We start from the raw sequence: 25,310 nt of genomic DNA, 5'->3' as shown, positions 1-25,310 counted from the left end.
CAAACCCCCAGCACTCTTTATGAGATTAGAGGTAAGTACAACAAGGTCTTATTCAAGCATACATTAAGTCACACAGGTAAGTAATACAGTTAGGCCCTAGGGGCCACGCAAACCATATACTAAGTAAGTGGTATAAGGACCACTGTCACGGAAATAGGATAGGCCTAGGCCATCGCTGGGGCTACACTACACTAGCAACAGTTAGGAAGTGGGAGGCCCACGGTATTCAGGTGCAGAGTGGAAACACTCACGCGTAATGCGTAAAAGTCAATAGAATCGCTAGCAGTTAGAAATAAGCAGTTTTAGGACACTTCTGGTATAGCTAGAAAGTCGAGACTCGGAAACTAGACCCTAGGATAGTCAATACCCTTGTGAGCACCGAAGTACCCAAGTTACCTAGCCCACGGGCTGCGGGTGCATAGGTGTGAACTTGCGTCGGGTTTCGTCGTGGACTTCTATGGATGCCTGAAGGAAAGTTGCTGACAGGCAGTCAGTGAAGAGTGTCCGGTGGATCCCAAGGCTGGGATCAAGAAGAGAGGAGACCTGCAAGCAGAAGGGACAGAGTCAAGGTCACTAGCCAGTGACCACGTGGAACCAGGAAGGAACCAGGCGATGTCGTGAAGATTGCAGGTGAAGGTGAAGCTTGTCGCTGCAGCCACGAGGACCAGGGAACGTCGAGGACGACCAGGACCAGGAGGCGAGCTGTCCCACGAAGGCTCTTGCTGTCGGCGGCGTCGAAGTTGGACTAGGACTCACCAAGCCTTGGCAAGCGGAACCCACGAAGAACGGAGGACTTGCTTCTGGTGCAGACCAGGAAGGTCTGGGGTGCTTCTTCTTTGTAGAGAAGCGGGAGCCAGTCTGGAGGAGCCAAACCAGCAGTGAAGATTTCTGGATGCGTCGTCACAAAGGCCACTAGCCAGCGGGCAAGCAACCGGACAGACGCGGCAAGCAGGAAAATGCAGAAGGGCCCCACGCAGGACTCGTGGAGTGTGGGGGGCTGATCTTCGGTGCAGGTGGTGCTTGGGGTTGGGGCTTCTCAATCCCCGGTGCACAACTTCGAGGGAGCCTCAGAAGCTGCGCTGGAAGATACTCGCCACTTTTCCCAGGTAGCCGGTCCCACGTCTCTCGTCGCCTCCACGGATCTCAGCTCGGCTGTGGATGTGGATCAGGGTCGGAGAAGTCTGGAAGTCAAGGCTCTGGTCGGGCTCTGCAGTCAGTCCCTCGTAGAACTTCAGCAAAGCAAAGGGTAGTCTCTTGATGGTGCCTGTTTGCACAGGGTAGCCACTCCTTGGCCACAAGGGAGATTCTTCAGTCTACTTCTTTCGTCGAATGTCGAAGGTCCAGAGTTTCTGTTCAAGTTGCAGGTTCAGGATAATCTAATCTCCTGGGGCCCAGCTACCACTCTTATCCCAATCTGGGGGGCTGGGTTACCTGCTAGGTCACGCCTTATGGGTGGGACCTGGGAGGGGGGCGGTTACACCCCCTTCCCTTTGTCCAGTTTCGCGCCAGGACTGGGGCTGGAGAGCCCCAGCACCGGTTTGAACTGGACTATGCACGGGACACCTTGTGTGCCCCAGGCAGGTCTCATTCTATTCATCCCTCCCTGCCCCAATACACTAAGGCCTGTCTGGGGTGGTGCTCGCACCTCCCAAGGCAGGAAACCTATTGTCCAAGCCTCCCTTGCCGGGATCACTCCCAGCAGCAGGAGGTCAGACTCGTGTCTGTGGCAGCAGCATCCATTTTGTGATGCTGGGGCTCTGGTTAACTTTAACCGGGTAAGTAGGTTACAACATGTCTTCTCCCTCTAGAAGGGAGGGATAACATCCTCATCCCCAGAAATGGGATGGGGGTATTATTCCAAAGATTTAGACACCTTACACGACATGTTTTGATAAAGCCAAACCATAGTTACCATAACCATTTAAGATTATAAGGCACTTTAAGAGTATATGGTAGGCTATATCATAGAACAGCTATAAGGACATGGTTCTGAAAGCTGCAGACAGGCTCAGCTCATGCTAGAGCACCATCTCACATGTTACCAAGCACTCTGCCTCCAGGATTGTTAAGGCCTGCCATAGGAGTGGCTGATAGGTACACGTGTCTATATGTAAGTTAGGTATAGTGAATACTACACCTAAGCAAGGGGTGATTACACGACCTTGCCCCAGCTGAGTGATCAGCCAGTTGTGTCATAATGGAAGGCCAGGCCAGGGGTGGCATAATACATGCTGCAGCCCCTGGTAGGCCTAGGGTACACCTATGCCCTGGGTACCTAAGGTACACTGTACAGGGGCCAATAAGGTGATCCTATCCAATTGGGTTATGCACCTAAAGTACATAGTATTAATTTAGAGAGAGAACAGCAGGGCTGTGGGTCTGATTAGCAGGCCCACAGCCACATCTAAGTCGGAAACCAGTAAAGCAAAAGCAAAAAGTGGGGGTGAACATAGAAAGCAGACCCTACTCTCCTACACAACCCCCCCCCCCCCAAACTTAGGGACATTAAACTAACCTTGACCAGTTGAGTCTTCATGTTCTAAGTGGAAATATCTGGAGAGTCCATCTGCATTGGCATGGTCAGTCCCCGGTCTATGTTCCGCTGTGAAGTCCATCCCCTGTAGGGAAATGGACCACCTAAGAAGTTTGGGATTTTCACCCTTCATCTGATTTAGCCACAAGAGGGGCTTATGGTCTGTCTGAATCTTGAAGTGAGTGCCAAACAAGTATGGCCTCAGCTTCTTCAGGGCCCAAACCACAGCAAAGGCCTCCCTCTCAATAGCTGACCAACGTTTCTCTCTAGGGGTCAGCCTTCTACTTATAAAAGCAATGGGCTGGTCTTGACCATCTACATTCAGTTGTGAAAGAACAGCTCCCACACCTAACTCAGAAGCATCTGTCTGGACAATGAACTCTTTGGAGTAGTCTGGACTTTTCAGAATAGGTGCACTGCACATGGCCAGCTACAGAGGGGCCCTGCTCATGCAGAGGCACCCCCTCACATCGTAAACCAAGCACCCTGCCCTCAGGATTAACAGGGCCTGCCTTAGGGGTGACTGATATGTTTATATGTGTGTGTAAGATGAGACATAGGAAACCTATACCTCAGTGAGGAGTGCTAACACTACCTCACCCAGGCTGCAGTAGCAGGCCTGTGGTGTCAGATTTAGTCTGCTTCCCAGGGGTGGCATAATACATGCTTCAGCCCCTGGTAGGCCTGTGAAGTACCTATGCCCTTGGTACCTAAGGTACCATATACTAGGGGCTCATAAGGTACCACAGTATCCAATCACTAGTGCATCTAATATGCACTCCAAGTTGTTTAGAGAGAACAGGGAGACTGGGGCCCTGATTAGCAGAGACCCAGCCAGACTATAGCCAGAAACCAGTGTTAACATCAGAAAAAAAGTGGGGGCAACATAAGTGCAGATCCTACTCTCCTACACAACACCCCCCCCAAATGCAGGGACACTAAACTAACCTTGACCAGTTGAGTCTTCGTGTTCTAAGTGGAAATACCTTGAGAGTCCATCTGCATTGGCATGTTGGGTCCCAGGTCTATGTTCCACTGTATAGTCCATCCCCTGTAGGGAAATAGACCAGCTTAGCAGTTTTGGGTTGTCACCTTTCATCTGTTTAAGCCATAGGAGGGGCTTGTGGTCAATCTGAACTATGAAGTGAGTGCCAAACAAGTATGGCCTCACCTTCTTCAGGGCCCAAACCACAGCAAAGGCCTCCCACTCAATAGCTGACCAACGTTTCTCTCTAGGGGTCAGCCTTCTACTTATAAAAGCAATGGGCTGGTCTTGACCATCTACATTCGGTTGTGAAAGAACAGCTCCCACACCTAACTCAGAAGCATCTGTCTGGACAATGAACTCTTTGGAGTAGTCTGGACTTTTCAGAATAGGTGCACTGCACATGGCCTGCTTCAGGTCATCAAATGCTTTTTGACAGCTTACTGTCCACTGAACTTTCTTTGGCATTTTCTTGGAGGTCAAGTTATTAAGTGGTGTCACAATGGACCCATAGTTCTTAAACTTTCTGTAGTACCCAGTCAGGCCCAAGAAAGCTCTGACCTGAGTCTGGGTAGTTGGAGGAGTCCAGTCCTTTATGGTCTGGATCTTGCTCTCCAGTGGTTGAACCTGACCCCCACCAACTAGGTGGCCCAGGTATACAACCTTGCTCTGCCCTATCTGGCACTTAGTGGCCTTGATAGTGAGGCCTGCCTTTTGCAGGGCCTCTAAAACATTCCTCAGGTGGACCAGGTGATCCTCCCAGGTGGAGCTAAAGACAGCAATATCATCAAGATAAGCTGCACAATAATCATCCAACCCAGTAAGGACTTGATTCACCAACCTTTGGAAAGTGGCAGGTACATTCTTCAAACCAAAGGGCATTACCACAAATTGATAATGTCCTCCTGGGGTCGAGAAAGCAGTTTTGGCCTTTGCACTTTCAGCTAGTCTGATTTGCCAGTAGCCTGCTGTCAGGTCAAATGTGCTCAAAAACTTAGCAGCTGCCAGTCTGTCAATGAGCTCATCTGCCCTAGGTATTGGGTGGGCATCTGTCCTAGTGACAGCATTGAGACCTCTGTAGTCCACGCAAAACCTCATCTCTCTCTTACCATCTTGGGTGTGAGGTTTTGGCACAAGAACTACAGGACTAGCCCAAGGGCTCTCTGAAGGTTCAATGACTCCCAGCTCCAACATCTTTTGTACCTCAACTTTTATGCAGTCCCTGACATGGTCAGGTTGCCTGTAGATTTTACTCTTCACAGGCAGACTGTCACCAGTGTCCACCTCATGGGTGCACCAGTTTGTCTGACTTGGGGTCAGAGAGAACATATGTCTGTAGGATTGCAGAACCTGTCTGCAGTCCTGTTGCTGATGGACAGTGAGGCTGTCAGAAAAGACCACACCATCAACTGAGCCATCATCAGGGTTCTGAGTCAACAGGTCTGGGAGAGGGTCACTCTCTTCCTCCTGCCCCTCATCTGTAGCCATGAGTAAGCCCATGTCTGCCCTGTCAACATATGCCTTCAATCTGTTGACATGAAGCACCCTGTGGGGGCTTCTGGGAGTCCCAAGGTCCACCAAGTAGGTGACTTCTCCCTTTTTCTCAACAATAGTGTGGGGTCCAGACCATTTGTCTTGGAGTGCTGCTGGGGCCACTGGCTCCAACACCCACACTTTCTGTCCTGGCTGGTAAACAGTCAGTACAGCCTTTTGGTCATGCCAAGCTTTTTGGAGTTCTTGGCTTGCCTCAAGGTTTTTAGAAGCCTTCTTCATATACTCTGCCATCCTGGAGCGGAGACCAAGTACATAATCCACTATGTCTAGTTTGGGTTGTCTGAGAGGTCTCTCCCATCCTTCCTTCACCAAACACAGGGGTCCTCTTACAGGATGCCCAAACAAAAGCTCAAAAGGGCTGTAGCCAACCCCCTTTTGTGGGACCTCTCTGTAAGCAAACAGAAGGCAGGGTAAAAGGATGTCCCATCTTCGCCTAAGCTTGTCTGGTAAACATTTTATCATTCCCTTTAGGGTCTTGTTGAATCTCTCAACAAGCCCATTGCACTGTGGGTGATAGGGTGTGGTGAACTTATAGTTAACACCACACTCCTTCCACATTGCAGTCAAGTATCCTGACATAAAGTTGGCACCTCTGTCAGAAATGACCTCCTTTGGAAAGCCCACTCTGGAGAATACTCCAAGCAGGGCCCTTGCCACAACAGGAGCTGTTGTGGTCCTCAGGGGAATTGCTTCTGGGTACCTGGTGGCATGGTCCACTATCACCAGTATGAATCTGTGCCCAGATGCTGTTTGTGGGTCCATTGGTCCTACAATATCTATGCCCACTCTTTCAAAGGGGACCCCCACCACAGGTAGTGGTATGAGGGGGGCCTTTGTGGTGCCACCTGATTTGCCACTGGCTTGGCAGGTGACACAGGAGCGACAAAACTCCTTAATATCTTCTGACATATGGGGCCAGTGAAAGTGAGGGACAAGCCTGTCCCAAGTCTTGTTCTGGCCTAAATGTCCTGCAAGGGGAATATCATGGGCCAAGGTTAGAAGGAAGCCTCTGAACTTCAGTGGTATGACCAACCTCCTGGATGCGCCAGGCTTGGGGTCTCTAGCCTCTGAGTACAGTAGCCCTTCATCCCAATACACTCTATGGGTACCTTGAGCATTCCCTGCAGCCTCAGCAGCAGCCAGCTGTCTGAGGGGTTCAAGAGAGGGGCAGTCTAATTGAGCCTGCCTCAGATCTGCCCTGGAAGGTCCCCCTGTCCCAAGAAACTCAACCTGATCAGGTTCAAGTTCTTCTAGGACAGTTCCTTCAGGGCTCTCAGAATCATCCTCCTGGGAGGGCTGATCCACCACCTGAGGCAGGGGGGAAGGCACAGCCTTAACCCTACTGCTCTTTCTCTTGGGTTGTGACTGGTCCATAGTTTCAGGATCCAGCACTTGTTCAGTGTTGCAGTTTTTGGCCTGTGACATGGTCACAGCAAGGACATGTGCATCTATCCCCAGCATTTCTGCATGGGTCCTATACTCCACTTCAGACCAAACTGAAGTTTCAAGATCATTGCCCAGTAAACACTCTACAGGAAGGTCTGAACTAACAACAACTTTCTTGAGGCCAGTTACCCCTCCCCAGGAGAAGTTAACAATAGCCACACTATGGGAGGTAGTGGCATTGCTAGCGTTGGTCACTAGGTAATTCTCACCTAGTATGATCTGTCCAGGGTCCACAAAAGCAGGTGTCACCATTGTGACACTAGCTCCAGTGTCCCTGTAGGCCTGAGCCATTCTTTGGTTGATAAAAGGTGTCTGTCTGTACTTGCCCAGGTTACTGGGGCCTACAGTAGAGGACAAAGCTAAGTCCCCATCACAGATCAGAACAGCCTGAGTAGGTACTCTGACTAGGCCAGAATCCTCCTCAGTTCCCAGGGTTAACCCTACTACACCCTTTTGCTGGGAACCACCACTTACAGCTGAACTAGGGGGTACAGTTGCCTTAGGGGCAATGGTGGCTGGGGGCTTATCCTTTTTGGTGCACTCACTAAACCAATGTGAGTTGGACTTACAATAGTTGCACCATGGTTTCTTTTGGCCATCTTTCTTCTTATCCTTTTTGGAACCACCCTCCCCCTGAGCCTTTTGGGGGCCTGGTGAAGACTTCTGGTCTTTTTGTTTCTGCTCATTACCCTTCTGGTCTGCCTTTTTCTGATCACCGCCCTGGTTCTGGTTTTTCTGCTTAACTCTAGTCCTGACCCATTTATCTGCCTTCTTTCCCAATTCTTGGGGAGAAGTCAGATCAGAATCAATCAGGTGTTGATGCAATAGATGGTTTTGACAGTTGTTAAGTATTTGCTCTCTCATGATCAAATTATACAATCCTGTATAGTCCTTAACCTTACTTCCCATTAGCCAGCCTTCCAGAGCCTTAGTGGCACAATCTACAAAGTCAGTCCAGTCCTGAGTCTGTGTCTTCTGGGTATCCCTGAACAACAACCTGTATTGTTCAGTGGTTAGGCCAAACCCATCAATCAGAGCACTCTTCAGGACAGTGTAATTATCTGCATCCTCATCACTAACTGTGAGGAGCTTGTCTCTTCCTTTCTCAGAGAAGGAGAGCCACAAGATAGCTGCCCACTGACTTTGGGGTACCTGCTGTACTTTGCAAGCTCTCTCCAAAGCAGTTATCCATTTGTGGATGTCATCCCCACACTTGTAGGGAGGGACAATCTTGCTCAGGTTTCTATTGTCATAGTGCCTGTCTCTATCTCTAGGAATGTTGCTGCCACCAGTGGGTTCTAACCCACTTAACTTTTGCTCTCTAGCCAGAGCAAGCTTCTCTTTGGCAAGGGCAAGTTCTTCCCTCTGAATCCTCAGATTAGCCTCCCTCATTCTGGCTGCATGCTCCTTTCTCTCAGGTGAAGTCATTCCCCTGTGAGAGGAAGCATTAGAGATGCTAGAGACATGGGAGTGGATGGATTCCCTTGAAGGGGATCTGTCCCTCCTGCTTCTCTGTGAATGCCTACTTGGGGGTCTGTATGGGGGGACCCCATGCAAACTCCCATGTAAACTTAGGTTAGCCTGGCTAAGTCTCCTTACTTGGCTCTGGCTGTCTACCTCCCCATCTGAAGCCCCATCTGACTCCTCTGTGGTGGGTAGACCCTCCTCTGTGCCTAGGGCACCTGCCTGAGATGCCCTATGAGCATCATACTCCTCTAGGAGTTGTCTTAACTGAAGGAGGGTAGGGTTTGCTCCCTGTTTTATTCCTCTGGAGGTACACAAGTGTCTCATCTCCTGGAATGTTAAGGTATCATATCTAGAGGGGATCTTTTGCAGACCTGCTCCTCCTGAGAGAGCATCTACTTGATCTACTCTCAGAGACATGATCTAGTGAGGGTGTGGTGTGTGCACCTACCTACACTAGTTGTATCTACTAAACCTCTCTAGTAGTTGTAGTCAGGGTGTGTTACTCCCTTCAACCTACAACTACAAAGTCCAGTAGGACTTAAGTATAATAATCTATGTTATATGTACCTAGACAATATCTGTGTGATCTTTCAATTTAGTATCTCAAGATTACAATGGTATTACAACAGCAAGCTCAGATCCCAACCGCTGCTCACCAATGTGAGAAGTTGGCCTGATGTATGATGTCACTAGTTCTAGTGTACACCTTATATCAGTCCAAATACCCTTATGGTGATTGGTTGTAAAGTCAACCTTATAGACCAGCTATCCTAGTGGTAGCATGGACAAGAGCAGTCTTAGGCTAAACTCTGAATGGCATGTGAAGCCAGCTGTGATACCATATATAATCCCTTGAATACCAAATGAAAGGACACCACAACAGATATATATATAAAATAAAGTGTATTTATTCTAAGCAAACCCTCAGCACTCTTTATGAGATTAGAGGTAAGTACAACACAGTCTTATTAATGCATACAGTAAGTCACACAGGTAAGTAATACAGTTAGGCCCTAGGGGCCACGCAAACCATATACTAAGTAAGTGGTATAAGAACCACTGTCACGGAAATAGAATAGGCCTAGGCCTAGGGAATCGCTGGGGCTGCACTACACTAGCGTTAGTTAGGAAGTGGGAGGCCCACGGGATTCGTGTGCAGAGTGGAAACACTCACGCGTAATGCGTAAAAGTCAATAGCAATAGTACAGTTTAGAAAACGGTAGATTTAGGACACTTCCGGAGTAGCTAGGAAGTTGAGACTTGAAAACTAGACACTAGGATAGTCACTATCCTGATGAGCACCGGAGTACCCAAGTTACCTAGCCCACAGGCTGCGGGTGCATAGGGGTGAAGATGCGTCGTTTTCGTCGTCGACTCCTATGGATGCCTGAAGAAAGATGCTGACAGGCAGTCAGTGAAGAGTGTCCGGTGGATCCCAAGGCTGGGATCAAGAAGAGAAGAAACCTGCAAGCAGAAGGGACAGAGTCAAGGTCACTAGCCAGTGACCACGTGGAACCAGGAAGGAACCAGGCGATGTCGTGAAGAGTTGCAGGTGAAGGTGAAGCTTGTCGCTGCAGCCAGGAGGACCAGGAAGCGTCGAGGACGACCAGGACCAGGAGGCGAGCTGTCCCACGAAGGCTCTTGCTGTCGGCGGCGTCGAAGTTGGACTAGGACTCACCAAGCCTTGGCAAGCGGAACCCACGAAGAACGAAGGACTTGCTTCTGGTGCAGACCAGGAAGGTCTGGGGTGCTTCTTCTTTGCAGAGAAGCGGGAGCCAGTCTGGAGGAGCCAAACCAGCGCAGAAGATTTTAGGGTGCGTCGTCACAGAGGCCACTAGCCAGCGGGCAAGCAACCGGACAGACGCGGCAAGCAGGAAAATGCTGAAGGGCCCCACGCAGGACTCGTGGAGTGTGGGGGGCTGATCTTCGGTGCAGATGGTGCTTGGGGTTGGGGCTTCTCAATCCCCGGTGCACAACTTCGAGGGTACCTCAGAAGCTGCGCTGTAAGTTACTAGCCACTTTTCCCAGGTAGCCGGTCCCACGTCGCTCGTCGCCTCCACGGATCTCAGCTCTGCTGCAGATGTGGATGAGGGTCGGAGAAGTCTGGAAGTCAAGGCTCTGGTCGGGCTCTGCAGCCGGTTCCTCGTAGAACGGTCGCAAAGCAAAGGGTAGTCTCTTGATGGTGCCTGTTTGCACAGGGTAGCCACTCCTTGGCTACAAGGGAGATTCTTCAGTCTTCTTCTTTCGTCGAATGTCGAAGGTCCAGAGTTTCTGTTCAGTTTTGCAGGTTCAGGATAATCTAAAGTCTTGAGGCCCAACTCCCACTCTTATACTAATCTGGGGGGCTGGGATACCCGCTAGGTCACGCCTTATGGGTGGGACCTGGGAGGGGGTGGTTACACCCACTTCCCTTTGTCCAGTTTCGCGCCAGAGCTGGGGCTGGAGTGCCCCAGCGCCGGTTTGAACTGGACTATGCAAGGAACACCTTGTGTGCCCCAGGCATGTCTCATTCCTTTCAGCCCACCCTGCCCCAATACACTAAAGGCTGTCTGGGGAGGTGCTAGCACCTCCCCAAGCAGGAAACCTATTGTCCAGGCCTCCCTGGCTGGGATCACTCCCAGCTGCAGGAGGTCAGACTTGTGTCGTGGCAGCAGCATCCATTTTGTGATGCTGAGGCTTTGGTCAGAGGCTAACAGTTGAAGTATGATTTTAACATGTCTTTCCCTCTAGAAGGGGGGAATAATATTCTCATGTCCAGAAATGGCATGGGGGTATTATTCCCTAGTGTTAGACACCTTACACGACATGTTTTGATAAAGCCAAACCATAGTTACCATAACCGTCTAAGATTATAAGGCACTTTAAGAGTATATGGTAGGCTATATCATAGAACAGCTATAAGGACAAGGTTCCGAAAGCTGCAGACAGGCTCAGCTCATGCTAGAGCACCATCTCACATGTTACCAAGCACTCTGCCTCCAGGATTGTCAAGGCCTGCCATAGGAGTGACTGATAGGTACACATGTGTCTATATGTAAGTTAGGTATAGGAATACTACACCTAAGCAAGGGGTGATTACACGACCTTGCCCCAGCTGAGTGATCAGCCAGTTGTGTCAAAATGGAAGGCCAGGCCAGGGGTGGCATAATACATGCTGCAGCCCCTGGTAGGCCTAGGGTACACCTATGCCCTGGGTACCTAGGGTACACTGTACAGGGGCCAATAAGGTGATCCTATCCAAATGGGTTATGCACCTAAAGTACATAGTATTAATTTAGAGAGAGAACAGCAGGGCTGTGGGTCTGATTAGCAGGCCCACAGCCACATCTAAGTCGAAAACCAGTAAAGCAAAAGCAAAAAGTGGGGGTGAACATAGAAAGCAGACCCTACTCTCCTACAGTATACTTCACAATGTGCTCCACCTCGGGCTTCCCTCTATAAAACTGTTACCACAAATTACCTTCTCTACAAAAACCCACCCGTTTCACACTGTATTCTTAAAAGCCAGCTTTCAGTCAAGTTTTCATGCCACTCGCCAGACTAAGCTGTGGATTCTTCAGTCCCACCGCTAGATTAAGCTGCCTTTTAAAACCTACCACCAACTTCTGTCCCCTTGCAATAATTCCTACAGCTCATTTCTCCTCCTGCTTCTGGGAAGATCAATTGAGACTGGGCTCTCTAACACAAGGGAGGAGAAAATACCAGGCACAAACAGACCAAGGTCTTAAGTAACTGCTTCAAGGCGACCAGGTTGTGGACTGGGCTGGCGTGTTTGTGCCCACTGAACTGTGTAATCAGTCAGACACCTATTTCTCGGTTCAGTTATGAAGATGCGCATGGGAACAGAGACGCTGCTGCTAAGTATTTCAGTGCAGCAAAAAGCCTGGCACGTTATGTACCAATCCACTCAGGTACACAACCAGCCGACCAATCAGGGGGAAGGCTGGCAGTGTAGGCTGCTCTCCCAGCAGGGTTGGTGAAAACCACAAAAGTACCAGCCAACCCTGGAACACACTGGCTGTACTGAGTATGAGGGGTGGACCGGCACCATATGAAACAAAACTATGAGAGGACCACATGAGCGACCATTTAGAGTGAGGACTGCACAGTCTGTCATATTAATCGGCTCCATCGATTCACGTTACATGTATAAGAGAGAACATCCCGCTTCAATGTTTACACAGAGTGCAGCCAGTTTATGGAGAAAATCGTCCCGAAGCACAAAGAACACTTTTCCCCAATTATTTGTGTACCATACTGCCCCCTTCAGGGCACCTATAAAGTATGCAGACAACCAAAAGGAACGTTTCTTTACGTCAAGAAGGTATCTATTTACCTAGAACCAGTCAAATAAACAGGTCATGCACATTATTATTATTTTTTTTTTAACACAAGGCAACCACGATCCGATGTATAGGACTGGAGAACAGGCAGTGCCAAACCTTACAACCACGTTCTGATTTACAGAACTGGACAACAGGCAGAACCACTGGGTTTACTGCACTATAGTGGCATTTACAGGACGATTTCTATACCGAGGAGGGTCTGAAGCGCTTGGAGGACTGATAGAACATTACTAAGCGGGGCTCTTTGATATTAGAGGCTTTATCGCACATACTGGGTTAAAACTGTCCTGCTGTTTATTGCGTAGTTCCCACACAATTCGTAAGCAGTCGGACATTCAATTTGTTAGGCAATCTTTTTTGTAAACTGAAACACATCCTCTAGTCCGTTGTCAACATTTTTATGCAGTACGTCATGCAATGCAGGTCGTTAGGAGGTTACGCTGTCATGCCTGAGATCATGCATGCTAACCTACAACGGCAGGCAATGTCCATGCGAGCAGAAAAGCCTCAGACAGCCCTAGCACTCGTCTCTAACAATTATGCAAGCAGTCATGCAAGGACTCTCCAAGCAGGAACAATATGCAGTCTAATGTTTTGTCATGCTTGTGGTTCCGGTAATTACGCAAGCTGTCTGAAAGTGAAAGTGTCATGACTTGGCTGTTCTGGCTGAACTGCTCTCACTGGAGCAGTCTTATGATTTGCATAGCTGGGTCCAAACTGATGTGGCAAGTTGTGAAAAATAACAATGGACTGGGATGAGGCCTGAGTAATTATCAGTGGCTGAGATTAAGTCAAGCTTTCTATCCATCACTTTTTTTTTGTAAATCTTTTTCATTTAAAAATAGCAGCAAACAAAATACAATAACCGAATACATACATCGGCACATGTTTATGCATTGCATTTCTTACATATATCAAGACAGATGTCTATTATCAATGTCGTATTGTGAGTTTTGTGCCCCATCACTTTTTACTTACTACCACCTTTATCACTTACCTATCTTATATCTCTCTGCCCCTATTGCTACCCCGCCTCCCCCAGGTGAGGAAACTCCATCAATCGGTAGGCAGATCATCCCTCTGCTTATGTTCCAACCCCACCAGATCTTGGACCACTTTTGCGGACAACCTCTTCCTTCATAGACCACCCTTTCAGCTTGCATATCCCATTTCGTATCAACCTCCCAGTCCTGGTACTGAGGTCCTGTCTCCACCCTCCATTTCCTTGAGATATTACATTTGGCTACCATACAACCTAGTGTGACCCAGGTTCTTTCCCCTGCCGTTAGGTCTGTATACTCCCAAATGTTTAAGAGGCACCACTAGGGCGATGCCTGCACTTCCCTCCCACACAGTGTCAGCATTTGTGTAATATTTTTGTTCCAGTATTTTCTTATGGCTGGGAAGTCCTACCACTGAAGTAAAATTTAACCCACCGGGCACTGTGGCAAGTCAGTTATGCCCATTTTAACTAGTGTCGGACTTGTATAGTATGTCCTATGCAAGATCTTTAGTTGTATTAATCTAAATCAGGAGCATATGGCCATCTCGGGGGGATGCAAGTGCTTCTCGTCACCCCTCATCACTTATGTCTCCTATGTCGACTGCCCATTTTGCTGGTATTTTCCCTAGAGTCTCTGTACGTTAGTGATATTGCCTTTTCCTTCAAATAGTCACCTAAAAGCCTATCTTCTAAAGGAGAGGAAGCCGGGAGCTCCGCAGCGCCAGGAATGGCTCTTTTCAGTGCGATTTGTATCTGGAGATAGCGAAATGTTTCCGCCGGGTCGAGTTCATAGTCTCTTAGAAAGGTCTAAAAAGTGCACACTCCTACCCTGGAGAGACCTATAAAGGTCCTATTTATCAAACCCCAGCTGTTTTGCCAATAGTCCGAGTAGCACTGAATCCCAGAGTGGGGTGGCCATAGTGATCTTATCTTTCCACCCCAATGCCGCCAATGCAGCATGCCATAGTGTAATAGTTGTCGACGTTAGTGTGCGTCTTGGCACCCCCTGTTTCTCACAATAGATGACTCTGTGATAGTTTCCTGGCCACATATTATACCTGTCCATTCTATATTCTGGTTCTGTTTGTGGCAAATGGATCCACTGATTCACCACCGTGAGTTGTACCGCCCAATAATAATATTGTATTGCCGGGAGGGCAATTCCTCTGTCACACCAGCTCTTTGTCAGCTTGGTAAGTGCTATTCGTGGGGTTCTGCTACCCCAGAGGAGTGTTCGTATCTCCGATTCTCTAACTTGAAAGTATTTTGGAGTAACTGGGTACGGTATGCTTTGTAGGATGTATACAAATCGAGGAAGCACCATCATTTTATATAGGGAGTCCTTGCCCGATAATGACAGGGGAAGTGTCTTCCAATGTTGCATGTCTTCCTGTAATCGGCGCAAGGGGGGGATCTAAATTGCAATCGTAAAAGACCGCTGGATCTGTGGTGACAAATTCCAGGGTATCTAAACACTTCAGTAACTCTCTGAACTGTGCAAACCCTGGGAAGGTTGATGCACAGGCCCCAAAGGATATATAATAGCGGCTTATGCCAGTTTATAGTGTACCCTGAGTACCTCTTTTGATTTTGTCCCCCAGCCCATTGACGTTTCATGAGAGGATTTAAAAATTACCAGAGCGGGTTACTTTTTTCATGCTGCCATGCATCTCTCGTCCTGATAAACACGACCTGGGGACCCGGGATTTCTTGGTACTTCCTCGGGGCCTCAAGGGGCAGTTGGATTGGGGGGAAACTCGGCAGAGATCCATAAAACATTAGAGAGAAATCCTGTCTTGCAGCCGTCTTTTGCCCAAGATATGTGCTGTGAGGTATTACTTTCATGGTTCACTGTGTGTGCCTAAAAAAAATCTATAATTCCATATGGTAAAACTTTCCCCTGCCCTGCTTCCCTGCATAGTGGACTTGGAAACGCCCACCCCCAACCTTGCACAGTGCCTGTGTACCCATTCCCTCATAACTCAACGTTGGGGAGCGCATGCCAGCTGGCCATCCACCCCTCACGGTCTCATCCCCTATGCATGCAATAAACTATGCCATTATAATACACATTACTTTGAGCCCAACAAGTTAATGGTTGACCCGGCAAACCTCATGATAGCAAAAACAAGGGTTGAGAGATTAATCAAGTACAACTATTGTCTTACTACGAGTTCCCACCCTTATGTATCAGCTGGGTGTTATAGACTCGGGGGTATCCTTTGCTTATTAGGAGTGACTAGTGACTGGACTCCTTGTGTATCTTACTTCCTCGAATGACGGCATAGATCTTACTATGACCGGCAAGCCTTGGCTCTCTCATCCTCCAACTCCGGACCCTCGCTTTGTATAAAACCTGGTTGATGCCACTCTTGCCCCTTTTTCTGCCAGATGAGGTTGGATCTTTTGTTTCCAGCAGTCCTCCACAACTCCAACCACTGCCAGTCTTCCTCGGGCGACTCAAAGAACCATGTCTTTCCCTTCGCCACTACTCAAAGTCTGGCTGGAAACAGCATTGTTATTTATTTACGGTTTTTGTAGAGCACAACACTCATCCCAGGGGATATCACGGCGCTTATACCGAGCAGAGACAACTGGAAACTGAAGCTGGAGATTAGAGATTGGGAAAGAGATGGGTTTTCAACTTTTTTCGGAACAAAAGATAGTTTGTAGTGTGTCTTAAATCTAAGGGAAGCTCATTCCAACTCTTTGCTGCCAAGTAAGAAAAGGAACGACCCCCCGTTCTAACTTTAAAAATACGTTTTGTCCTGGCCAGTGCTGATTGAAGTGATCGTAAGTGTCTGGTAGGGACATAAAATTCAATCTTCCCTTGAAGGATAGTGGGACCTGTCTTATGCAGAGCCTTATGAGCATGGCTAAGCAATTTGAAGGCAGCCCTCTGACGCATCAGAAGCCAATGAAGTTTCTTCAAACATTCCGATGCCGAGTCTAGCTTGCCTTTGTTGCAAATAAGTTTGGCCGCCAAATTCTGCAGTACCTGTAGGTGAGAGAACAGATATTCATTCATTCCCACAAACAGCGCATTGCCGTAGTCTAAACGACTAACCACTAGTGTGACCGAGCGTCTGCAGTCCAGAGGTATCCAGGGAAATAGCCTAGTGAGAAGTTTTAGGATGGCGAAACCCTTGCCACATATGGATCGTACATGGTCCTACATGGACAAGGCGTCGTCCATGATGATCCCCAGATTCCTGGCATGTGGTTTTGGAATGGGGGCCGAGCCTAAGAAGGGTGGCCACCATGAGGCATCCCATACCCGTTTGGCGCCACCAAATAAAAGAATCTCCGATTTTCCTGCATTCAACTTTAAATAGTGTGAATGCATCCACTGGGCCATTTCTGAGAGGCAGTCATGTAATTTAGTTTTAGTGATGTCAGGCTTCTCATCCAAAGCCACCATCAGCTGCGTGTCATCCGCATAAGAACAGATGCCAATGCCCATTCCTTCCAATGTTGGCAAGAGATGACATATAGACATTGAAAAGGGTAGGGCTTAGTGAGGCACCCTGGGAGACCCCACAGCTGATGGATTTAGGGCTGGAATGGAACTGACCCATGTGTACTGCTTGAGTGTGATTGTTCAGAAAAGAATGCAGCCAGCTCAATGCAGTGGATTGAACTCCTTTGCTCCGGAGTATGTTCAACAGGCAATCGTGGGATACCGTATCAAACGCTGCTGACAGGTCAAGCAGAATCAGTGCCACTGCTCCCCCTTGATCGGTGGAGGATCTGATACTGTCCGACACTGCCAGCAGCGTTGCTTTGGTGCTGTTGTTGGCTCTAAAGCCAGTCTGAGAGGGATCCAGGAGGAGGTTGGTTTCCAAATACCTCGTCAATTGTACATTTACCAATTTCTCCAAAACTTTGGAGAGATAAGGAAGCTGGGAAATAGGTCTATAGTTCTCTGGATTAAGAATGTCAGAACCGGCTTTTTTCAGGAGAGGGAATCACAGAAGCATGCTTCCAAGCATCCGGGAAGATGGCAGTTTTAAGTGATTTATTAAAAAGTTGTGTGATCAAGGGGCAGAGCGTGGGCGCAATCTTTGAAAACACAAAATGGGGGCAGGGATCCAGAGGGGAACCGGATTTGACTGTATTCATGGCAGCTAAGACCTCATCCAATGAGAGTGGTTCAAAACCAGTTAAAGGGGAGGTAGTTCCCAAGTCTGGCGGGACTGTTGATGCATCTGTGATGGGCACAGTATTGGGAGATTGTTCTGTATTACTGTGGACATGTTGGGGGGTGAAAGTAGAGTAAATATTCTCAATTTTCTTGACAAAAAAGGTGCTAATACGGTCACAAGCCTCAACCGACGGTGTTAGTGTTTGAGTGATGCTAGATTGCGTGCTTAGCTCTTTCACTATTTTAAACAGTTCCTTGGCTGAGTTACAATTCTCTTGAATACGCTGGGTAAAATAATCTTTCTTAGCGTTTTTAATGGCGAGGATATACAGTTTCCGATTAAGAATATAGTTTAGTCTGGCTACATTATCTTTGGACTGTCTCCAAAGATGTTCAAGTTTTTGACATTTCCTTTTGAGATTTTTTAGATAGGGAGTGTACCATTTCTCCATTGTAGCTTTTTTCCTAGGTTCCCGTATTGGGGCTAGTTTATTTAATATTTGCAGTATTCCAGCATCTAATAAGGTGACATCAGTACAGACAGAGAAATCCTCTGGGAATTTAAAATTAACCTCTTGAAAAAAGTTATTAAAATTAGATCCATTAACTGACCTCCAGGCTCGTTTAGAAATCTGAGAGACTGCCTTGTGTTTCCGGGACTTACAGGGAAGGTCAAGTGAAAAAGATATGAGGGAGTGGTCGGTCCAGGAAAGAGGCTGGATCTCACATATGTTAGTGGATTCAATGTTGGTGAAAAGTAGGTCCAGTGTGTGGCCAGCTATATGGGTAGGGCCCACTACCCACTGTTTGAGATTAAGGATCTCCATGTCATATTCCAATTGGGAAGCTCCCAAGGCATCCATTTTCTCATAATGAATGTTGAAATCACCGACAATTAGATAATCCTTATGTTTTAAATAGAGTGGCAAAAGTTGGTTGAGCAGTTTAGCGCCGAAATTGATTTGTTGTCCAGGGGGATTATATATTACTGCTCCAGCCAAGATAGTGAGACCCTCATAGAGTACTCTAAAAGGTAAGGTCTGATGTTCATCGTGGGCAGCTATTGGTTCCGCAAAACATGCTAAATGCTCCCTAAATATCACAGCGACCCCCCCTCCTCTTTTACCAGGTCTATCTTGCGTAATAATTTTTTAATTGAAGGGAAGGGCATTTGCTAGATCCAGGGCATTGGTGTCGGATAACCAGGTTTCGGTAATAAAAACCAGATCCGGAGTCTTGGACGTTAATAAATCCCAAATTTCCAGAGCATGTCTAGGTAGGGATCTGGCATTGAAGTATAGACATTTAAGGTTCACAAGATTTTTAGCATGAGTTATATGATGGCCTAAGGGACATTGATCCATGCTAGACCAACGACGACTGAGTGCCCGTTTGACCTCCAGAAAGGAGCGGCGCATCTTCTGAACCTTTGCTGTAAAGTCCAGGAAAAAGGTTATTTTAGAATTATCGAGCCGGTTGTAGAATTATGTCGCTATCTCTAAAATTGAAAATCCTCGCCAGGATGGGACACGGGGGTGCAGCCAACCGCTGCGGGCCCCCTGGTACGCGGTGGGCTCGTTCCACTGAGAAGTAATGAGAGAGAGCACAGGGCTGCTAGTGTTTTTGGATAAGATCTTCAACAAATAGGTCTGTAGCTGGGCCCTCGGCTCTCTCCGGAACCCCTAGGATTCAAACATTATTTCTGCGTGACATGCCCTTCGTAATCTTCCAGTTTTGCCTCTAGCTCCGCCGTTGTTAATTGGAGCTTTTTCACACTCACTTCCAATGCTGTGGTAGACACGTGGAGAGGGAATCCTCGGCGGCTTCCACACGCTCTCCCAAATTGCGCAGGTCTGCATGCATTAGCGTTACCTCTCAAGTGACCGCGTCGATCTTGCTTTCGAATGCAGAGAGTACTCCTTGGATGGCTGCCTTTATATCCATTATCTTCCTCCGCTACTTGTCTCTGACCTTGGACCTCACCCTCCTCAACCACAGTGTCCAGCTTACGGTGTGCTTATGTATCAAGTTTTGTCTTGTGCAAAGGTTTTGACCCCTTAGGATTTGACATCTTGTTATAACGTGCACTGTCTCACCGTCCGGCACCCCTGCACCTCCACAATGCAGGCCTTAGCGTTACAAAAGATATGCGTTGACAGCACTGTATGTCCTGTGCCAGTTGTCTATCCAGTGCCTCCCTTCATCAACCTTTAATCTCTGTTTGCGGCCAGTGCAGTGCTGTGCATGTGAGCTTCCAGTCATGCACCCTCTCCTGGTGTTCTGGGGGAAATGGTTATGCCTCTCACTATCGATCACGGCATGTCTCAGGTCCCTCAGAGAAGTCTGTCTTTCCACCCCCTCACCCCTAACTCACTCCAAGCCGTGTTATGCAGCTCTTGCAACAATGGCAGTCATAGTCCAGATCTGGTCCCGGATCGTACTGTCTCCTTGTATTTCATCACCAAGGGCCCGGCCTGAAACTGAAACTCCCGCTCCGCTCCCAGTGTCTCCTTTCGGTAGGTGCCCTTTACTTTGATTTAAAGGAACGGCGAGGCATCTGGATGGTGGCCGCCTCCAACGCGGGACCGGCAGCCCCCCGCTGCTGCTCAAGTGCCCCGACACAGCGTCTAGGCCGGGAAGACACGCAACGAGTCCACTGAACCTGGCTCAGATCAGTCGCCGGGACTGGGATTTTCACGCCTGGCCGCGTCGCTTGGATCCGGGCTGGTTCTGTGGCGGTGAGGATTCAAGGCAGCTGCGGACAGTCTTTCACCCGGATTCCCTGTGGGCCGCCGGCCTTCCTGCCACCGAAGCACACTGTGACGCTGTACCAGTCACAGGCTGTAGTAATTAGAGCATCATTCAGACATTTTAACCATTTTCAACCTACACCGCCAAGTAATTACATTAACTCATTATTTTGACCTTTTTTCAGTTGTTATATTGGCTTGCTCTTTTAGTTAGTTGTTTTAGTTATTTTTATTGTTTTAGAACAACAAAAACACAGCAGAAAGAAGAAGAGGATGGCATCAGCGAGTACCTCTCAGTCTTCCCAATTCCTTTCGGAGGCAGGTGATCCCATTTTCCCATGGAAAAATGGAAGTGGTTGTTTGACTCATACCCGATAGCTATTGGCAGTGCAGGGGAGGGTAGAAGGTCTCCCCTCCAAGAAAGAATGGGCGAATACTCTACAACTTGGATATTGAAGGCTGTAATGTTTATGAGAGCCTGGCTAAATTCTGTTGATAATGGAGAAGGAAAGCATAGGGATATTCATGAAATGTCAGTAATAATACTAGAGAGACACATTGGACTCGGTATAAACATTGTAAAGGAGACACACTTTTTTTTAACCCAGGTTCAAAGCAACGATAACAAGCATTGGCATAGCCAATAGGTCTCGCCTTTGGGACCTTATAAGTATTTAGTTATGCAGCACAATATCCTTGGTGCAACAACATCAACTGTTGCATGGCTAAACACTTATAAGGTCACAAAGGCGCGACCTATTGGCTATGCCAATGCTTGTTTTACTTGCAGAGACCAAGAGAATCTCTGCCCACATTAATGGCATATCTTGAGGAGCTTAGTAGGGTGGCAGGACTGTGGCCAATCGTAATAAGAGTATTCTGTTCTATTGGGGGTGCTCACACGGTCACCCAGGGACATTCTACTACATCTGGGTATATGCTAGTAAAAAGGACAAATTTAGATACGCTGGTACACAGGTGCCAGCAACACCCGAGAAACAACATGCATACAATATTGAGAAGTTGGTGCAGGTGCTACACGTATCTAGCCAGTTCTGGACCAGCCTACCCTTATCCATCATGGGCAGGGCGGCTATTGCCAAGATGGTCTTTCTCCCCATACGTCTGTGTGTGTTACAAAATGCTCTGTCCCCCTTATCACACAAGACGATCAAGCGCTTACATGGCTTGTTGGTGGGGCTGGTCTGGGACTCTAAAATTGGATCAGGACGACAGGGGGCTAGGATTACCGGATGTTGAGTTATATTATTACGCTGCACATATTCAGTTTGCAGCAAAATTGGTGACTGCCACAGTTAATGATGGAAAGAGCTTGCTGTGAGGGACACATTGGAACACCCCTGAAGGAACTACTACTACTAAGTGGTGTTGGTTTGGGTGAGAAGTTCCCTTATCATACGACACAGATCTGGGTGCTTCGGAGGCCACCCTTTACTGGGGATCTGGAGATTTTGGCCCTGAAGCCCTTCAAGGACATTAGTTCCGTTATGGCTATCGCTCAATGGCAGGGAGGAGTCTGTAGGCTCTCGGGGTAACCAGGGGACCAATGTCTCGCTTATCAGAAAGCTCAAGTGGCCTTCACTTTAGGCCAGGGCAGTACTTACAATATGCCAATATCACACAAATGGCCAGGGAGATTTGGAATGACTTCCCAGAGGTGCCTCTGTAGTCTGAAACCCTACAGGCAATCCTGAGTATTGGAGAGGGGGACATACAGGGTCCCTGATGTCCAGAGCACTTAAGTTGGACAGACCCCGGCGTCACAGGTGACAACCAGAACGGCCTGGGAGGAGGAACTGAGGGGGGCGCCTCACAGATAAAAAAAATGAGAACAGTCCTGTGCACTGATCTGGGACTACTTGGTTCAAATTAATTTATTTTAATTATGTTCGCCACACTTCTCATGGCCCCTTAGCTAAAAAAAAATGTATTGCGGGACACTCGACTGCATGTCTCTGTGGGGGGGGGGGGGGGGGGGGGGGGAGGGTTACAATTTTACACATGGCGTGGCACTGCATTGAGGTACGCGCGTACTGGCTAGAAGTAGTGGAGCGGATCCGGTGGGTGTCAGGGTTGTATCTGGCTCCTCATCACAAGCAGTGCTTATTGGGTATCGTGGATCAACCCAGGCAAGGTAAAATGCATTATAAATTCCTCCAGTTCAAATTTCTCTTGGTGAAGGGGCGGATAGCAATGGTATGGCTGGGCACCTGGAGATCACTGGTGGCCAGTTGGGTGAAGTATACCAAGGTATTAGCGGAGGAGGCACACATTAGACTTTCCCACAGAGATGGCAAGGAACAAGAAGACCTAGAGGAATTGGGGGAGATACTGGGCACGTTTGGGGAGGCGGCAATGCACGACGGGGATCAAAGGTTCACATCTGCAGCACTAGGGGGGTTACTCCATCTTCCAGGCCATTTCCGGGCTGGAGCATTACGTTGCTTGGAAAGGGGAGGTCCTTGCAGGTAGAACCACAGACAAAGGAAAGAATGTAATATGAAAGTCACAGTAGTCGAGGATTGGACAGCAAACGATATGGTACAGGTGCAAGAAGGGTCACACAGAGGAGGATCAAGTTATTTTAATTCTAATGTCATGATGTATCTGGCATGTAACAGTCACATTGTTTTGTTGGATGAACATAAAGTTGAGTAAAAGCATTAAAAAAAAAAAAAATATTAAGTTTTAAAAAAAAGTTATAGTAATGTAGGTATGATGTAGTACGTTACAACAATTGTCAAAACAGTTAACAAACCTTGGTTTCTCCTAAGAAAATTTCTTCTTGTTCTACTGGCTTACCCGGTCTGTTGCCTCTTCATTTCTTGAGCCCGTAGTGCTTTCTCTCGTTCTTCTTTTTCCAGTGCTGCTTTTCTGAATTGCTGGAAACTGTCACTAGATGATTTAATTATCGTAGGTATGGCAGGAACCGCTTTAAACAGACTTGTCCATGATAATGCACTCTTGACTTTTATATCCTAAAGAACACATTCCCATTTAATTTAGAGTTTTGACAAAGTCAATTAATTTTACGACACATATTTACCATTTATAAAAATGTTTCCTTTGTAACACTTTACAAGGACTGCAGACCTCATTCTCTCCTCAACCCAACAACTCAAACCAACAAGGAACCAGCTTCACAACTTTTAAAGTTGTTTTCAAGTATAAGGATGAAGAAATTATCCTTTTGATCTCCCTCTATACGTACAGGGTTCACACTTGCAATGTCCCATGAGACAAGTATTTGAAAGGAACAATTATCTGGAGAAACGGCAGGTGTGTGTGTGTTCTTGTCGCCATTAAGTGGAGTACAATTGTTGAAATACTATCCAATCCTGCAGATTTGCTAGCTTTCAGATGAGTAATATTTGCTTTGACAGTATGGAGAGAAATTTGTTCAAGATGATCAAGGGTTAACTGGTAAGCGGACATCTGACAGCAGATCACGCTTTAGGTATAACCAAGTTCCTGACAGTTCACAGATAGTCTGTAGAATCCAAAAGGCTGACACTGTTTGAAAAGCCATCAAGATGTTATCTACCATTTAACAGAACATTTAATCATTAATAATTAATTTCTTCAGTTTTTCAGAGGAAGGCACTAAGGCAAAACTAAAGTTCTTCTTAGGCTGTGGCATTCCAAATCAAATGAGCTAGCATTAAAGAAGTGCCTACCAACCCCTGTGGTCTCTTTCAAGAAAGTGTAGCTCTCAGTTGCTCAAGAATGTTCTGAACACAATGACGGGACCACTCAAGAATCAGTTTGAAGTTCACCACTAGACAGGAGGAAACCTTATTCATTCACCTGTTAGTCTACCAGAGAGGTTTGGCAATGTGGAAAACGTATACATTTAGAATTCTATAGGTTGAGAATATGCTTATTTTGGGGGCGCTAGGTGGCGCTGGACCGACATGGCCGCACTCTAGTGAGGCTCCAACCGGCCAGGTGAATCTACACCCTGCAGCACCATCCTCTTGCCAGATACAGACGGTTCAAGGACACAAACGTGTAGCGGAGCATGCCGTGACCGCTCGGAGAAACTTTGAAGGCGATCGGAGGCTCAGCGGCGGAGATATCGACTCTCGAAGTGGCCGGGGGACGCACAGGGAGCATTGCTGATCACCGGAGCGGCTACCCCTATCACTCTACACCGAGGATCCGTGGGGCCTGCCTGGCCTCGCTAGGGACGCCGACCTGGGTCCGTTGCCGCCACCGACACCCCGGCCGATTGCTGATGAGGCCCCCCCCCTCCCTGGGGACTGGATTGTTGCCGTTGGAGGTGGCAATTGCTCTGGGGACGGGTGCTGAGTGCCCGTGTTTGGAACACTGCTGTGCCGGGAGGCCTTGGCGCCATTTTGAGGATCGGCGGTGACACCGATGCCACATTTGCCTGCTCGTGCTGAGAGCCCCGGGGACACAACTCGACCTGTGTGCTGGAGGGGCGCCTGTATGACATTGGCAGAGACACTGAGGGCCGGAATTACCCAGCCGCTGACGGGACCACTTCCTTCTTGCTCTCCCTTGACGGTGGGTGCTGGGGCAGAATCTGCGGAGGGACCTAGACCCTCTACCTGGTTCACTGCCCGGATGCTTCCATACCAGTAGGTGTGCGGCGCGGAGGGCGTTGGAGGCGCTGTTATAACTGATATTACATAAAAAACACCACCATCTCGTTCTATCCGGACCTTACCCAGGCGGTACAGGTGGCTCGCCGCAAGTTCACGGGGGTGAAGAAGAAACTTCTACAGCGAGATATTCCCTATTCTATGCTATATCCTGCCAAGCTCAAGATTACGCACCATGGCCTGAGATTGTTTTCCTTGTGGCATAGTTGGGTATGGAGGGTGGGTTCCGGGTGGGAGGTGGGGTAATGGGTCAGTTGAGCGGACAACGCTCCCCTTGGGCACAATAGGTCGGAGGCTAGGAATGTAATGCTCAGCACTGTGATAAACTGGTGGCCTCCTTAGAGGCATTACGACATTCTGGATAAGCTTCGTAGACAACGCCACAATTGGCACAGATGGTGCACAATGCCTGAATTGTATCCTGAGCTCTCTG

At 48.1% G+C, this 25,310-nt stretch overlaps 1 protein-coding gene across 4 annotated transcripts in view; it reads right to left on the bottom strand.

Annotated features, from left to right (window-relative positions):
• BRDT (bromodomain testis associated) overlaps nt 1-25,310 on the bottom strand; it is a 1,895,586-nt gene that overhangs the window by 165,355 nt on the left and 1,704,921 nt on the right. For all 4 annotated transcript variants that reach the window (XM_085602176.1, XM_085602174.1, XM_085602177.1 and 1 more), the window contains one exon: nt 23,052-23,227. In XM_085602176.1, coding sequence (XP_085458302.1) covers nt 23,052-23,227 — 176 coding nt within the window. The remainder of the gene's footprint in view (nt 1-23,051; nt 23,228-25,310) is intronic.

Source organism: Triturus cristatus, chromosome 4_2 (genome assembly GCF_964204655.1).
Source record: "Triturus cristatus chromosome 4_2, aTriCri1.1, whole genome shotgun sequence".
In the NCBI taxonomy this organism is placed as follows: Eukaryota; Metazoa; Chordata; class Amphibia; order Caudata; family Salamandridae; genus Triturus; species Triturus cristatus.
This window is presented reverse-complemented; position numbering and strand designations above follow the sequence as displayed.